General features: G+C 46.7%; 1 protein-coding gene across 6 annotated transcripts; it reads right to left on the reverse strand.

Annotated features, from left to right (window-relative positions):
- Positions 1-729: 729 nt before the first annotated feature.
- On the reverse strand, positions 730-14,694 carry VCF1 (VCP nuclear cofactor family member 1). 6 transcript variants are annotated; one of them, XM_075904018.1, is made up of 4 exons: positions 14,434-14,684; positions 11,485-11,581; positions 4,395-4,457; positions 730-1,364 (listed from the first exon to the last, which is right to left on the reverse strand). In XM_075904018.1, exons 1-4 carry the CDS (start codon positions 14,478-14,480, stop codon positions 1,131-1,133), a joined length of 441 nt encoding a protein of 146 aa, XP_075760133.1. In that variant the 5' UTR covers positions 14,481-14,684; the 3' UTR covers positions 730-1,130. The 6 variants fall into 6 exon arrangements, with proteins under 6 accessions (XP_075760133.1, XP_006119142.3, XP_025038397.1 ...); XM_006119080.3 differs by lacking the exon at positions 14,434-14,684 and adding an exon at positions 14,000-14,233; XM_025182612.2 differs by lacking the exon at positions 14,434-14,684 and adding an exon at positions 12,616-12,793.
- Between the last annotated feature and the right edge of the window lie 1,042 nt (positions 14,695-15,736).

Raw genomic sequence — 15,736 nt, forward strand, 5'->3', positions numbered from 1 at the left:
GCTGGGTAAGAGAAGGAGTGGACTGCGAAGTTCAGCTTTCCCTTTTGCTGTGTATCTCAGGCTGTGTCTACATTGGCACAATCTTGCGCAAAAGCAGCCCCTTTTGCGCAGAAACTTGCTGCCTGTCTACACTGGCCACGAGTTCTAGCGCAAGAACACTGACGTTCTAATGTATGAAATCAGTGCTTCTTGCGCAAGAAATATGATGCTCCCACTCAGGAATAAGCCCTCTTGCACAACTGTTCTTGCACAAGAGGCCAGTGAAGACAGGCGACATGAATTTCTTGTGCAATAAAGCTCTATGGTTAAAATGGCCATCAGAGCTTTCTACACTGATATGGATGCTCTTGCGCAAAAGCACATGCCAGTGTAGACGCTCTCTTCTGCACAAGTTCTTGCGCACAATCATGTCAGTGTAGACATAGCCTCAGAGTACTGTGGCATGCTCTCTGAAAATACCCAACGCCTCCTGTCTCAAGGGGGGAAGCTGCTGCTACCTTGGCTTCATGCTGAAGTTTCATCTAAGTTTTCTTTATAGTTCTTGAGAAGAACTGTTTGTCTTACCGCTGTGTGGAGGACTAAAGGTAAAGTTTAGTAGGCCCAGCTCACTACACTGCACAGGAAGTTCTCCAGTTAGTGATCTTGGGTGATACCAATACCACTAGACATTTGCAGCGAGTGTCCCTTTAACTACTCTCCAGCTTTGCAAATAATACTTGACCATGGAAACTAGGTTACTAGTTTATTGAAATTAAAAAAGATTTATAAAACTGAAGATGAACGTTTGAAAGGACTTTACATAAAGCAACAGTTGCTAACTAACAGATTAGGCAGTCAATCTGAATTGGACTCATTATGCACGCCTATAATACAGATGTGGGTTCCTCGGACTCATTGTACATGTATTTGACACCCACCCCAAAAATAATCCTATAAAAATTGCTTCAAAGCCCCTTTTGCATTGCAATAGTGCAGCAAACCACAAGTAAACAATTTCCTGTTAACCTGTTATTTCAAATATAGACTGAAAAGGCAACAGGCGTTTTGTGCAATTTTAACAAACTTTTAAGTTGAAATATCAAATCTACACAGTGCTGTCCCTTCACAGAAGGCAAGGAACTGCTGGTTCATCATGTAGGAGGGCGTCCACGGTTCTGTAAGCTGTGAAAGTGTGCCTCCTTCAGGATCTGGTTGATGTGGAAGTAAGGACCTTGACTTAGTGCAGACTGCTCATGGAAGGATGGGGGGGTGACAGGACTGGATGCTGCAAGTATCTGGTTTAAGCTGGTTTCTGGACCGCTTCCTCTGTCAGGGCTGTTGATACTACTGCTACTGCAACTGCTGCTGCTATCGCTGCTGGAGGACTATGAAACAAAGAGAAAGTTAACAGGAAGGTAATGCTTTTTTTTTTTCCCCTCCTATGCATATTTTTACAGCTTAAGCAAGAATTCTTCTCAGTATTTCCCTCCCACAGAGTTTCATAGATCACCTGTAGTCTGGACAATTGATAAATAAATCTACTGAATGCCAAGAAAGCACATCCAGCTGTTTTAATGAGGGTCAGTCCAAAGACATTTCAGGAAGCCCAGGTGATGTGCAATTAATTGTGTCCACTATTCACTAGGGCTGTTTGACCCAACTTATGGAAAACTGCAGGTTAACAGTTATTTATAATCAGGACTTCAGACTTCATCCCATTACTTGTGTTAGCACAAGTGAATTTTAATTAAATTTTGGTCTGCTAAGAACTGGAAATGAGAACAGGATTTTAGTAAATTTTACAAATCTCTAGAGTAAGGTGTAAAGTTTCATAAAATCCACCCCCTCCTCCCCACACACACACACACTTTTTTTCATTTGTCAGTAAGCAAGTTCAGAACAGCTATGCACATCACACAAAGCGCATAGGACACACAACACCCAAATTGTCATGGGACCATAAGCAACAGGGTATACGTTTCCATTCCATTTGCAAGTTAGATTTCTGTCCTGGAACTAGGGATGTAAAAACCTGTTTAATGGGTTAGCCAGTCAAATGTAATGTTTGACCATCTAACCGATTAAAGGGGAGGAGGGCAGGGGGGCCATTCCAACACTGTGGACAGGCTAGAGCGCCCCCTTCCCTTCACTGCAGATAGGAGCCGCCTCAGCCCTTACTGGTTAACCATTCACATCCCTACCAGGTACAGATTGACACACTTAACCAGGATTCTCTGGTCTGGCAATCTCCATGGTCTGGCACAGATGTTGGAGGACTAGAGAATCCCAGAGGAGGGTCAGTAGCAAGGCTCCCTGCGGGGCTGGCAGGGCATTAGGCTGCCCACAGCTAGCTGATGGCAGGTCTGCCCACTGGAGATGGGAGACATGCACGCAGCTTCCCTGTGGGACCTGGAGCCCCAGCACTGCACATGTGGCTGCCCAGCAGGAGGTGAAGAGCCAGCTAAGACGCCAGCGGGCTGGGCCAGGGGTGGGAGCCAGCAGCAGTGGAGCGGTTCCTCCCCTGGTCCGGCAAAATCCCTCATCCGGGACCAGTCAGATCCCAAGGATGCTGGACCAGCAAGGTCCAGCCTGTACTTAGTTTTCTGCAACATAATGCATTTTATACTGCAGTGGGAAACGTTTACCCAAACACCTCAAGGCTACAATAAACAGCAAGCCCCTAAATCACTCATGCAGAAAGCAAGACAGAACTCATGATTTAGCTTGCATAAGAGGACAGGTTTTTTTCTCTGTAACCAGAATAAAATGTGTACGTGGTTTTAATGGTCATGACACCAATAAAGTATTTTCAGTATTCCACACGCACACAGCTTATTTTTGGTGTTCCAAAAAGACATCAAGGCTTCATCTTCACAGCAAGTTCTTCCAGCAGAAAATATGCTGAGGGACTCATTAGCATAAATTGCAATCTCATTAGCATAATTTCTGCCATTTGTTTTTGAGCAAAAAACAGCAGTGTGGACTTTTTTGTGCAAAAAAACCGTTTTCTGCAAGATCCTTATGTCTGTCCCGGAGAGATTGCAAATTATGCTGAGTCCCTCATTAGCATATTTTTTGCTGGAAGAACTCACAATGAAGATGTAGCCCAAGTGGTTTAGGCTAAACAAGTTTAAGGATAACTAATGTTTTAATGGATTTGTTTTTGTTTTAAACAGTTTCCTGTTTTGCTATTCTCATGTAGTGTTCACACTGACATTGTGCTAAGGGCTTGAGAATCTGAAAGTGAAAACAGTTAATTTACCATCCACTGAGAATTAAATTTAAGAAGTGAGCATTATAGAGTAGACTTTAATCTATGGTTATTGTTAGTAATTTTTTTCAGTAATTTATAAAAAAAGTTTTCATCTGATAGCATACCTTTACCTTAGCATACATTACTTTGGCCAAAAGGAAGAGAAATGTTTGCAAATATATACATCTCTCTGTAACAAATCCCATCTTATCCTCCAACTTCTAGTTTGAATACAAGGCCACTTCAGCTTTTTGTATGAGGCACCATCATACAAGTAATGTGTGTATTATATAAATCAAAATTTGGCAGCCATTATGCATTTTTTTGGCAGAGTACTGTTTCTTAAGAACAGTCAGCAGCAATTATATTGATCAGAAGCAAGCCCAATAAGATACATCCAGTAGGGATGTGAATTAAATGGGATTTTACATCCCTAACAACTGTATGTTTGTACTCTCAAAGTAGGCAAAGCCTCAGTACATCCCCTTGAAAGAATCTACTACCGAAGAAAGAGTACACTGAAGGGTTTACCCTAGGATCTGGAGCAATGCATGCTCACAGATCAGATCAGACCAGACCAGACTGCAACAGAAACCACTTCCAAAAATCAGCCAAAAATATCCATGCTCATCAGATTGCTAATGAAAGCAAGCATTTGACATGGACCATGACACCAAACTAGTTAAGCAGAGTGTAGAAAAATCGATTTATATAACAGGTTTTAATTATTGCACCATAACAGCAAGCGATTCCATTTTGCTTTTTTAGGTCAACTATTATAATAATAATAATAATAATAATTAATAATAAAATAAAACAAGAACACAAAGCTGAGGCTGATAGAAACGGTGAGTCTGAATTATGGGCATTTGAAATCAGTGCAAGACCACTGAGCAATAGAATTCACCAGGTCAACTAAAAAGGTATTTCAAACTTCCTTTGTTAAGAATACAATAAACAGTCAATGCTGTATGAACGACTGGCTGTTTTTCCTACAGCTGTTATACCATACAGAGGCAGAGATTACACAAGAAGGGCACATAGTGGTCATTAATTCACATTTGCTAAGTCACCTCATTTTTCATAAATTACTTAATGCATAAAATATAAACTGTGCACTTTTACACTCATAAAATTACAGCAGCCTTGGAGAGAAACCCACCGCACAGGACACTTTGTTTTCGTTTATCCTGCTTTCCTTACAGTTTTTCGTTACAGGCACCTTCTGAAAATCAAGGTAAAAACTATGATCAGTACTTAGTAGTAATACTTAAATTTTTAAGTCATAACAGAACACACTTTTTAGTACTGACTGAATATAGTTTCCAGTCTCTAAAAGCTTTCTAATTGTAACTATTAAGTGAAAATGTGACATAGCTTGTGTCCTGGGACGCGTTTCCTACCTCTAAGGCTGTTTACAGGTGTCTCAGTCAAACAGTTCTCCGTTTATTTGAACGGATACAAAATGTGAAGCTCTTTATTGCCCAAATCACATTGAAGACGTACCTTGTTAACAAACAGTTGTAAATTCTTCTATTGAAAGAGGACCATAATTAGGCACATACGGTCCTTTTTAAGATCACTGCTGAAATCATAATTATCTACCCAACAATAGATGGATATCAAAGGCAAGATCAAGGAAAAGGATTTCAAACATCTTCAGTATTGAAGGGAATCTTCAAAATTCATCTGTCACATCTACCCCACTTTACTAGTACATACACCAAGTAGCTACAATGCTTCAGTTCAGCTACAATTACAAAAACAGAACTGGAACACAAGAGATCAGTCAAGCGTGTGGGCTTGTTTTGCTGTTCTGTAATGGAGCACCAAGCAAAGCATACAGCCAGTTAGACCAGTGTTTCTCAAACGTGGACACCGAGGTTACACATGGCCACCAAGAGCTTTTTGTGCAGCCACAGCTGAGCGGCAAGGAGCAGTGGCTCTCCCCCAGGGCCACCGGCAGGGGTTGCCCTGGTCCCCCAACCCATTGAGAAGCAGGCAACTAATGAGAGATCCCCACTCTCCCAGGGACAAGGGGGTTTCCCCTTCAGCATGGGGGCTGCAGGCTCTGACCACGGCAGTGGAGCTTCGGACTCACCCCTTCACACACACACTGCCTTTGGCCACGTGTGCTGGCTCGAGACTCTGGCTGCATCCAGGTTTCAGCCACACGCTCCATCCCCCAGCTATGTGGTGGCAGGTGCTGGTCCCAGGCTCACCTACACACGTATTCATTTCTGGTGCCGGGTGCAGAAAGGACTCCGGGCCCCAGGCTCACCCCTGCAGCTTCCTGCTGCCTCCCCATCCATCCCTCCAGGTCTCTGCTGCCTCCCTACCCATCTCCTCATGCAGAGCTTAATTTGTCTCCCAGCTTGCCAAAGCTAAGTATTGTGAAAAGTGATATAGGAGGCCCCCGATTTGCGACGCAATCCGTTCCTGGGGAAGCGTCGCAAGCCGGGAGCGTCATAACTCGAACCCTCATTTACGATAGGCGCCATGCACCTGCCGTAAATGCAGGCTGAGGACAAAAGTCGGGGTTTCCGGCCCCTTCTGCACTTACAAAAATGGCTGTAAGTGCGGGGGGTTGGAACTCTGGTGGTCACAGGTCGGAGGCCTCCTGTATTTGTATTTTTGTTACTTTCTCTTTTCACTGCCTCCCATCTGGCTTGCAAGTCTGTGCTTTGAAAAGAGGCATTAACAAAACACTGTTCACAGAAACAGATTTACTAGTCAACTAGTCTAAAAATGAAAAACAAAAAAAACCCAAGAACATGCAAGCACCTTATGTGTTTCTATACTGTTTAAGTCTGTTAAAGCAGTGGTCCTCAACGAGGGGTACGTGTCCCTTCGGAGTACAGGGTCTTCCAGGGGATACATCAACTCATCTAGATATTTGCCTAGTTTTACAATGGGCTACACAAAAAGCATTAGCAAAGTACCAACTAAAGAGGTCATATAAGCAATGACTTGTTTATACTGCTCTACATATTATGCACTAAAATGAAAGTACATTTATATTCCAATCTATTTAGTTTATAAATCTATGGTAACAATGAGAAAGTAAGCAATTTTTCAGTGATAGTGTGCAGTGAAACTCCTGCATGTATCTGATTTTGTAAGCAAGTAGTTTGAGTGAAGTGAAACTTGGGGTCTGCAAGACAAATCAGATTTCTGAAAGGGGAAGAGTAGTTTGGAAAGGTGGAGAGCCACTGCAGTAAAGAACAGAGAGAACTGGACATGATGTTATTAAGTCTGCAAAAAGACCCTTCCTAAATACACAACGATTTGGACAGGTGTGTGCATTTTCCCCCATAAAGTATTTTAGGAAAAGTGGTCAGAGCAAGATTGAGACCACCATGATTTCTGTTGTGAGAATCCCTGATTTAGACCATTATTCTCTGAGTCTGAGACAAGTTTGGGAATAGGCCTTCATACATCATGTGGGATCACAATAAAGAGCTGGAGAGACCTCCCTTACCACAGAACGTTTGGGGGAGCTACCCTACCTGCAGTGCTTGGCAGAACCATGTTCAGGTTCTCAAAGCAAGTCATAACACAGTAACTCGCTCAGCTGATGGAGCAAGGTCTAACGACCTGGTATCCTGTCCTCAGCCTGACCAACCAATTATAGAAACCCCATTTCCTAATGGTCCAACAGCGAAAGCTTATTCATGAAGGAAGGAACATACATTAGCTGAAATAATGAAGATCCTCATTCTTCCTCAGGAGAAACAAGTTCTTAGTGCTGCTTCTCGCTGATGACTCTGTTCATCATTAGGGGTTTATGGGTGGTATAAGATGGAACCCTTAAAGTGGCCTCATCACCAGGCAGCTTACAAAATCAGCTACAGCACAGAGCAAACCCATGTGTGCTAGAGCAGACTATATAGGAGGCAAAAATATACACATGTGCATCTGAAGGCAGGACCCAAATTTCTACCGTATATTCCGGCGTACAAGACGACCTCTGAAGTTAAAAAACATCCCCCAAAAAATCGGGGGTCGTCTTGTACGCCGGATGCCCCGCCGCCGGAACCCCTCCGAGGCTTTGAAAGCCTCGGGGGAAGCCGGCGGGGGGGCATCCCAGGCGCGCATGGGCTGCCCGCCCGCCGGAGCCCCTCCGCGGCTTTGAAAGCCTCGGGGGAAGCCGGCGGCGGGGCATCCCAGGCGCGCATGGGCTGCCCCCCCTCCGGAGCCCCTCCGCGCCGCCGCGGAGGGGCTCCGGAGGGGGGGCAGCCCATGCGCGCCTGGGATGCCCCGCCGCCGGCTTCCCCCGAGGCTTTCAAAGCCGCGGAGGGGCTCCGGCGGGCGGGCAGCCCATACGCGCCTGGGATGCCCCGCCGCCGGCTTCCCCCGAGGCTTTCAAAGCCGCGGACGGGCTCCGGCGGGCGGGCAGCCCATGCGCGCCTGGGATGCCCCCCCGCCGGCTTCCCCCGAGGCTTTCAAAGCCGCGGAGGGGCTCCAGCGGGCGGGCAGCCCATGCGCGCCTGGGATGCCCAGCCGCCGGCTTCCCCCGAGGCTTTCAAAGCCGCGGAGGGGCTCCAGCGGGCGGGCAGCCCATGCGCGCCTGGGATGCCCAGCCGCCGGCTTCCCCCGAGGCTTTCAAAGCCACGGAGGGGCTCCGGCGGGCGGGCAGCCCATGCGCGCCTGGGATGCCCCCCCGCCGGCTTCCCCCAGGCTTTCAAAGCCGCGGAGGGGCTCCGGCAGGGGGGGGAGCCCAGGCGCTCCTGGCGGCTTTGCTCCCGGTGCCTCTGGTCTGCTGGGGACCATCTCCAGCAGACCAGGGACACCGGGAGCAAAGGAGGCGGAAGGGCGCTGGGGTATAAGATGAAACCCTATCTTTTAATTAAAAAGATAGGGGGTCGTCTTATACGCCCAGTCGCCCTATACGCCGGAAAATACGGTAGTTTATAAATGGAGATCTTTAGTATGACTAAGGAGCAAAGTTAAAGTCTTAATGCAAAACCACACGCCTGAGCAGGACAGAAAACATGTCATAGCATTCCGAGTGCTAGTGCAATAACCAAGATTTAACATTTGCACAATGCCCTAAATGTAGCTATTTTCTAATATGTGCATTTGTGAACCCCAAATTCAGCCATCTGGAACTGTTCTATCGAGCAGAGGTTGCCTTGTTTTCATGGCAATTTGTCAATTACAAAGCACAGATGTTACATATGGTCAGCTCCATATGTCAAAGCAATATAAATAAAGAATCTTCATGCACCTTGAGCACAAGATTCAATTTCACAACTTGCCATGTGATGTCTTTAGAGATATGCTGAAATAGTAATATCTAATTTTCTTATATAAACTGAATGCATCCGTGATAGAAATTGTGAAGTTTAGATCACATAGGCAGAGAGATTTTTAAGTCTACTGCCAGAGCTGCCAGGCAGAAACACTTCTTCTGTACAACATCAGGAATAGGGATGTTAAAATGAGGTTCATTTACGAATCAAGTAGTTCACAGAATGTATACTCACTGTTCAATTAGTCATTAAGGGAAGGCAGCCCGGCTCAGTCCCGGCTCGCACCAGATCCAAGACCAAACCCCTCTGTGGCTCTGCAATTTAAAATGCAGTAGGAGCTGGGGGGCAAACTGCCTGGCTCCTACTGCCTTTTAAATTGCAGAGCCACTGCGGGGTTTGGTTCGGACCTGGCATGAAGCGGGACTGAGCCAGGCTGCCTGCTGGCCAAAGCAGCCTCTGTCTGCTGCGCGTCTGGGTCCACTATGGCCAGAGGCTGCTCCGGCAGCAGCCCCTGTCCACCGAGGGGCAGGGGAGAGGGAGAGTCAAAGCAGCAAAGCAGCCCCTATCCAAGGACAGCCCGGGCCACTGTGAACATGGGCTGCTGCCGGAGCAGCCTCTGCCCACAGTAAGCCTGGGCCCATTGCGGCAGAGGCTGCTTCATAGCAGCCTCGCCTGCTCCCCCCACTCCTCCCAATCTGCCTTCGGCCACTGACAGAGGCAAGCAGCACCATGGAGACGGTGCTGGGAGGAACTAGCTTTTAAGCCTGCTTCCCCCAGCACCATTTCCTGCTTCCCCCCTGCTCCCTCTGGCAAAGCTTGGCTTGCCAGAAGCTGCTTAACACACCTGGAAGTTTCTGTTGGATAAGTGATTCAATGTGAAAAATGGAAAGCCAATATTTGTGCCCTGCTGTTATATCCAAGAACCAAAGGGCAAGCTCATCCCAGGAAGTCTTACTTCCAGTAAAAGGATAGTCAAAGCAGCCAAGGGCTTTCATGACAAACAACTTGTTAAACTTTTTCCATATAAAGTCATGGTCTATCATACCAGCCACTCCTTTAAGCAGCAAGACTCGTCCGTCCCCCAGTTTTTACAAGTAAGTCCAAATAGGCGGATGGGGTATGAATTTTCATATTGTTTTAAAATTAAATAGTTTAGAGCCATGACAATAAAATAAACAGTATTTTGCTTAAAATGATGTAGCACACAACTTTTTGTATTGTTAAAATACAGTACCAAAGCTAGCAGCTTATACTAATTGAAATACATGTACACACCTTCTCTTTTTTTGCCATGACAAACAGCCAGGCTTAACAATAAGTGGTGTACACATGAAAAATCCCACACCCACAACCATGATTCCATGAACACATTTAGAAAACTCTCGTTACCATCTCAAACATGAGGAACTCTCTACTACAAATAGACTGGGAAAGATGTGCAATGGGAAAGTTACTACAATTCAGCAATGCACATACAGTTGAGTGGTCTTGAAGGAGGGAGTTTGCTGGACCAGGGCAGGTCAGGCGTGGAGCTCTCCCAGGGCTCCCCTCCTGGCCCCCATCCAGTGACTAGGCCTCTTCCTGGCCACCGGCCTGGCCAATGTGCTGCCCCCAGCCTGTGGTGGGGCTCCACGCCTGGCTGGAGGCTCTGCACCTCCCCTGTCCCCGGCCAGTGGCTCCATGCCTCTGGCTGTAGGGGATCCCTATCCCTGGCCTCCAGCAGATCCACACCCCCAGCCACCAGGGGCTTCGTGTTCCTGCCGGCGGAGCTCTGCTCTCAGCTGGCAGGGCTCGTGCCTCCTCCTGCTCCAGCAGTTGGCTGGGCTTCCTGGCCCTCCAGGCCACTGGCCCTCCAGGCTGCCTGCCAGCTGAGTTCCCATCTGCTGGCAACCTCTATGGCTGGGGCTCTTTGGTCGAGCAACATCCGTGGTCCTAATGGGCCACAGATCTTGCTGGACTAAAGAGTCCTAGACCACAGAGGTTCAATCTGTACTAGCTTCTCAGTGTCAACATGTACAGTAATTTAGGCAGCATTGGACACCACTTGTTTATTTTGGGAATAAGCATTGGAACTAAGTCTCAAAGTTAGAAAGTTATTACTTAGCCCTTGCATAACAACGTCCATGTGCAGATCTCAAAGTGCTATGAAAACAACTAATTTAGGATGTTATCTAATACCCACTGAAATCAATGGAAGCCTTCCCATTGACTTCAATGGACTGACCCTCAATTTTCACTCTAACCGTGCCTTAGGGTTAACAATGTCTTATTGCTGGGCAAAACTGAGGAACAGAAAGGTTAAGAAATCACCCAATGTCACACACAAAGTACATGGCAGAGATAGGAGTATCCAGATAGCTAAAGTCCAAGTCCCATGTTAACCACAAAAAGCTCTCCCCACAAAAAACTGAAATACTTGGCACCCATATAGTACTTTGCAAATATCCAATGAACACCACTGCTTACTAAAGAACACTGTGCATCATAACACTTACCAGGCTATTAGCACAGGGAAGAGTGCTCATTAGTTTTCCGTTACTTTTCAATCATTTGTTATAAACAAGAAAAAAACTCTGCGATCCTAAGTAGTGTGTCTAGCCAGACAGAGCTACCATACATTACCACCAAATTATTCCCTTGTTGTCTTCCCTATTGTGTTGCATATAGTGTGCCTATAAACTCTCTGGGGCAGAAAATGTCTCTTTTCTAAATGGGAAGTGCTTAACACATTTTGAAAATATATATTTTGTACAACACCCAATTCAAGTAAATTAATTGTTATAAAACAGTACACACACACAAAATCATTAAAAAATAATCAACTGCAATGGAGAACATGCTGATTGTGCTTCAAGCCTCAAAATTTTATATTCAAGATATGTCATAAAAAAATCACTGTTACTTAGCTGATTTCCATTAATACAATTATACACATTGCAGTTATGACTCCATCTTACAAAATTAAGTCAATCAGAATCTAATTGGAAAATCTCTCACCTCAGTGTCCCAGGAGTCCTGAAGAACAGCATTTCTGGTACTACGCTTTGTCTGTGGGATGTGGCCATCTTCTTCACTGCCATTCCGTCTCCTCTTCCTGAAGAAATTTATGGGAAAAGATTTAAGAGAAATTACCTCACTTTGTAGACAACCCCATGAATCTGTTGTTGGTGGAGGGTAAAAATTAATAGGTTTGGAATGGCCTTTTGCATTAGCGGTTCAGGGTTCAGCCACAGCATTACCCTTAAACATGCTTTTTCCTTTTGTTTTCATAGTTTGGGATGATAGGGTCCAGTCAAGACCAGTATTATGTTTTGATATATATATAAACTTGCTCTTTCTCTCTCTCTCTCTGTTCCATAGCCTAGGAAACTAGATAACTATGGAGTTGCTCTATTTTGTTATGTCTCTTGCTTATCCTCATTGGCTCTGCATAACATCTTCAGGGTCAAATTCCTTGTAATCTCTGTAACATGTTAATTTGTAGTATAGGAAACTGTTGATTCAATTAGAAATTATATAAATAGTAATTAGGGGTGGGTATAATTGTATTCATTATTTGCTTATTAATATTCATTTTATGGGAGTTAACCTTACTAAATAAAGTTTTAGGAAAAGTAGTGATAGACGTGTGAATTAACATACTAAAATAGATAAAAGGTTCTGACTATTGCCAATTCGGGGCCACTTGGACACTGTGTTGAATGTCCAAGATAAACGTGCAGTTCCTTTTACCCCATCCGCTCCTGGGTTACCTGTTTCTTCTCTAACATCTGTGAGCAAATAAACAGCAAAAACCATAAGCTACAGCTACTTATTGGATGTCTCAAGAACCCAACAGCTTAGAACATATATTTTTCCACAGCTGCTGACAAGAAAGTACTAGGAAATACATCTCCCTCTCTCACTACATAACCAGCATAACCAGCTGGAAGAATTTGGACTGATCTTCCACCAAAAGAGAAAAGTGTGTTTAAATTCTCTAGACTACTTTGAATGTCTTAGCAATACATGTAAAACATTTATCTAATACTCAGACGTTCTAAAAATAAGGTTGGGGTTTCTGAATGACATCTGACTAAGGAAAGCAGCAGGGAATAGAATGGGAGTGACTAAATTTTCAGTAGCTACCCAATTAAATTCATCTTGTTTATATGGATCCTGCAGTTAGACACCCACGATGCCTTGCTTTATTCTCTTGACTCTGACAGCATTTTAAGTTAACTAAGATTCCGGGTCAACATTTCTTTAAACACTGAAAGAAAGCATCCCACTGAGGCTTTGAAAAACATAACATTAAAGGCCAGTCCTGTTAATCTCTCACTGCTTAGGATGGCTTTGCCAACCTTTTATGACATCACTGTTGCTTCATGATATTATGAAGACAAACTAACTGTAACCACAAGGTATTTAACCTCTTAAGATGTATCTATCTCTTTATGAACTGGCAAAACCTTAATATTAGTGGTTCATAACTCTTTCTCATAATTTATATGATGATGGTAACACACAAAAGGTTGTCAGAATCAGAGCCATAACCTGCTGGTATATAAAATCTAGGCTGCTCTAGCTTCTGGAAATCACTGCATGCCGCATAATGGGCTTAAACATGGCACTTGTATTGAAACTTGGCTTTTGTACTGATTCTGTCCTTTGTAAACAAGTTGTTATTTAGTCAATGCCTTCTGGATAACAAAATAATGATGCATCTTTATTTGTATAATTGGATCTCTAAGAGCCCGCAGTCATGGACCAGGAAGCCACAGTGCTTGTGCTGTGCAAACAGAACAGAGATGGAGTGTAAGCTCTTTGGGGCAGGGACTAAGCATTAAGACAAGAGAAAGATACAGATGAACTGATGGAGGTATAAAAGAAAACCATGGTAAAATACTAATCAGTATGATAGGATGTGGTCTCAGATATCACCAGCCTACCCCTTGTCAAGCTTTTTGTGGCAAAGGAAAGTTTCCAGAAGGAATCTGAAGAAGGATAATGAAGTTGCTTTATGAATGATTACAGGGAATGCTTCCCGAACATGAGGCACAGCACGGAAGAAAACATAAAGGTACTAACAGATGGATGACAGGAATTGTGAGCCAATCAGCAGTGGGAACTGACATTATTATACTGAGAGATAGCAGGGCTGTGTAATGAAGGGCCTTGAAAGTACAGACAAGTAGGTTTTTTGATATGATAGAGAAGAAGGAATCAGTTGTGGGATAAGAAAGAGGTGACATGATCAATGTGACAGGCTAGAAAGGTATCTTTGCAGCACCATTCTGAAAGGATATGAGACAGAGAGGCGAGACAGTATCTTAGCTATGTTATGCGGAAAGCATCTGCAAGGTGTGAGGACGTAGAGAGCGGTCTGAGTGGAGGATGACAGCCACACTGCAGGAAGGAGAGTTTTGTTCTCCATAGCAGAGATGTAATGGAACAGGCTGAGAGGAGGGGGAAATGAGGAAGAGCCAGGTTACCCTGCTCCCAGGCCCGACTGCTTGCTTAGGCTGCTCACCTTGGGTATGTTTCTATTGCAACCAGACACCTGACTGAGCGCTTCACTGCTGTGCAGCCATTCCCCCTGGCTCTGGACCGCGGGGGGGGGCCCCAGCCCAGCATCGACAGGGCAATGACGCAGCCCCTCCCTCGGAGCCCGGCAGCTGAGCGCCCTGCAGGCAGACCCTGGCGGGCAGCGGGGAGGGGCGAACAGAGGCCTGGAGCAGCGCGAGAGGGGCCCAGGGCAGGGGCACAACGTGCCCCCCCCTCACTGTATTAATAGCAGCCCCCCCCCGAACCGAACCTCCCCTCCCCCCCACCACTGCACTGCTCCCCTCAGGGTGCCCCTCCCCCCGCCACGCTCCGGCCCCGCCCCCCGCGCTACCCCTCCCCCCACGGCCCCGCCCCCGCCCCTCTACCTCAGCCCGAGGCCCCGCCCGCCCCCGCGCTCACCTCTGCCGCGCTCCCCGCTCGCTCGGCAGCGGCTGCCGGCAGCTCATGGCGGGGCTCCAGGGGGCGGGGCTCAGAGGCGGGGGGGGGGGGTGTCTCCGGCCGGAGCCCAGACCGCGGCCCCCGTTGCCGACACTCAGCCCCTTCCTCAGCTCTCACAGCCGCTTCCGGCGTCTCCGCCTCCCGCGCAAGCGCATTGGCTCATCCTCCCCCCCGCCTCCCCCGCCCAGCTGTCCTCCGCGCAGGCGCACTGTCCCATCCGCGGGGCACTGCCCTTACTGCGCAGGCGCGCGCACCAAAACCCGCCCCCTCTCGCGTAGACGTAGGGACCACGCCCCCACTGCACTACGCAGTATTTCCGTATCGCGCTTGCGCACTGGCTACGTGCCGCTTCACTGCGCATGTCTGCAGGCCGGACTACCGGCCTGGTTCACCTCAGCGGGTTCCTGAGTCTTCGGCGCATGCGTCTTCCCTCAACCTAGACAGGGTCAACAAATCAAGCGCGTGCAGTCGCGCTAGGCCCCCGTCTAGGTGACCTTTGCATTTCCTGTTTGGAAATGTTATTTTTAGGGAATCCTAGCGGGGCATCCCAGGCAGGAATCTGAGTCCTCCCAGCGACTCAGCCAGACTGATGGTAGCACAACCACAGTCAGTGACATTTAATATCAGGCAGGTGAGAAGTCACCCTGCTGCTGGGTAGGTCCCCTGCAACAACAGCTTTATTGACACCCTCAGGGCAAACAGTCCCCATGACCTCCTTCAACAACAGCTTTATTGACACCCTCAGGGCAAACAGTCCCCATGACCTCCTTCAACAACAGCTTTATTGACACCCTCAGGGCAAACAGTCTCCATGACCTCCTTCAACAACAGCTTGATTGACACCCTCAGGGCAAACAGCCCCCCATGACCTCCTTCAACAACAGCTTGATTGACACCCTCAGGGCAAACAGTCCCCATGACCTCCTTCAACAACAGCTTTATTGACACCCTCAGGGCAAACAGTCTCCATGACCTCCTTCAACAACAGCTTGATTGACACCCTCAGGGCAAACAGCCCCCATGGCCCCCTTCAACAACAGCTTTATTGACACCCTCAGGGCAAACAGCCCCCCATGACCTCCTTCAACAACAGCTTTATTGACACCCTCAGGGCAAACAGCCCCCATGGCCCCCTTCAACAACAGCTTGATTGACACTGCCCCCACATGGGCTCCATCACTCAGTTTTACTGATGCCCCTCAGTGCAAACAGTCATTCCCCTTATCAGGGCAACCTTCAACAATGGCTTTACTCACCTCCTTAA

The sequence above is a fragment of the Pelodiscus sinensis genome, chromosome 20 (assembly GCF_049634645.1).
Source record: "Pelodiscus sinensis isolate JC-2024 chromosome 20, ASM4963464v1, whole genome shotgun sequence".
In the NCBI taxonomy this organism is placed as follows: Eukaryota; Metazoa; Chordata; order Testudines; family Trionychidae; genus Pelodiscus; species Pelodiscus sinensis.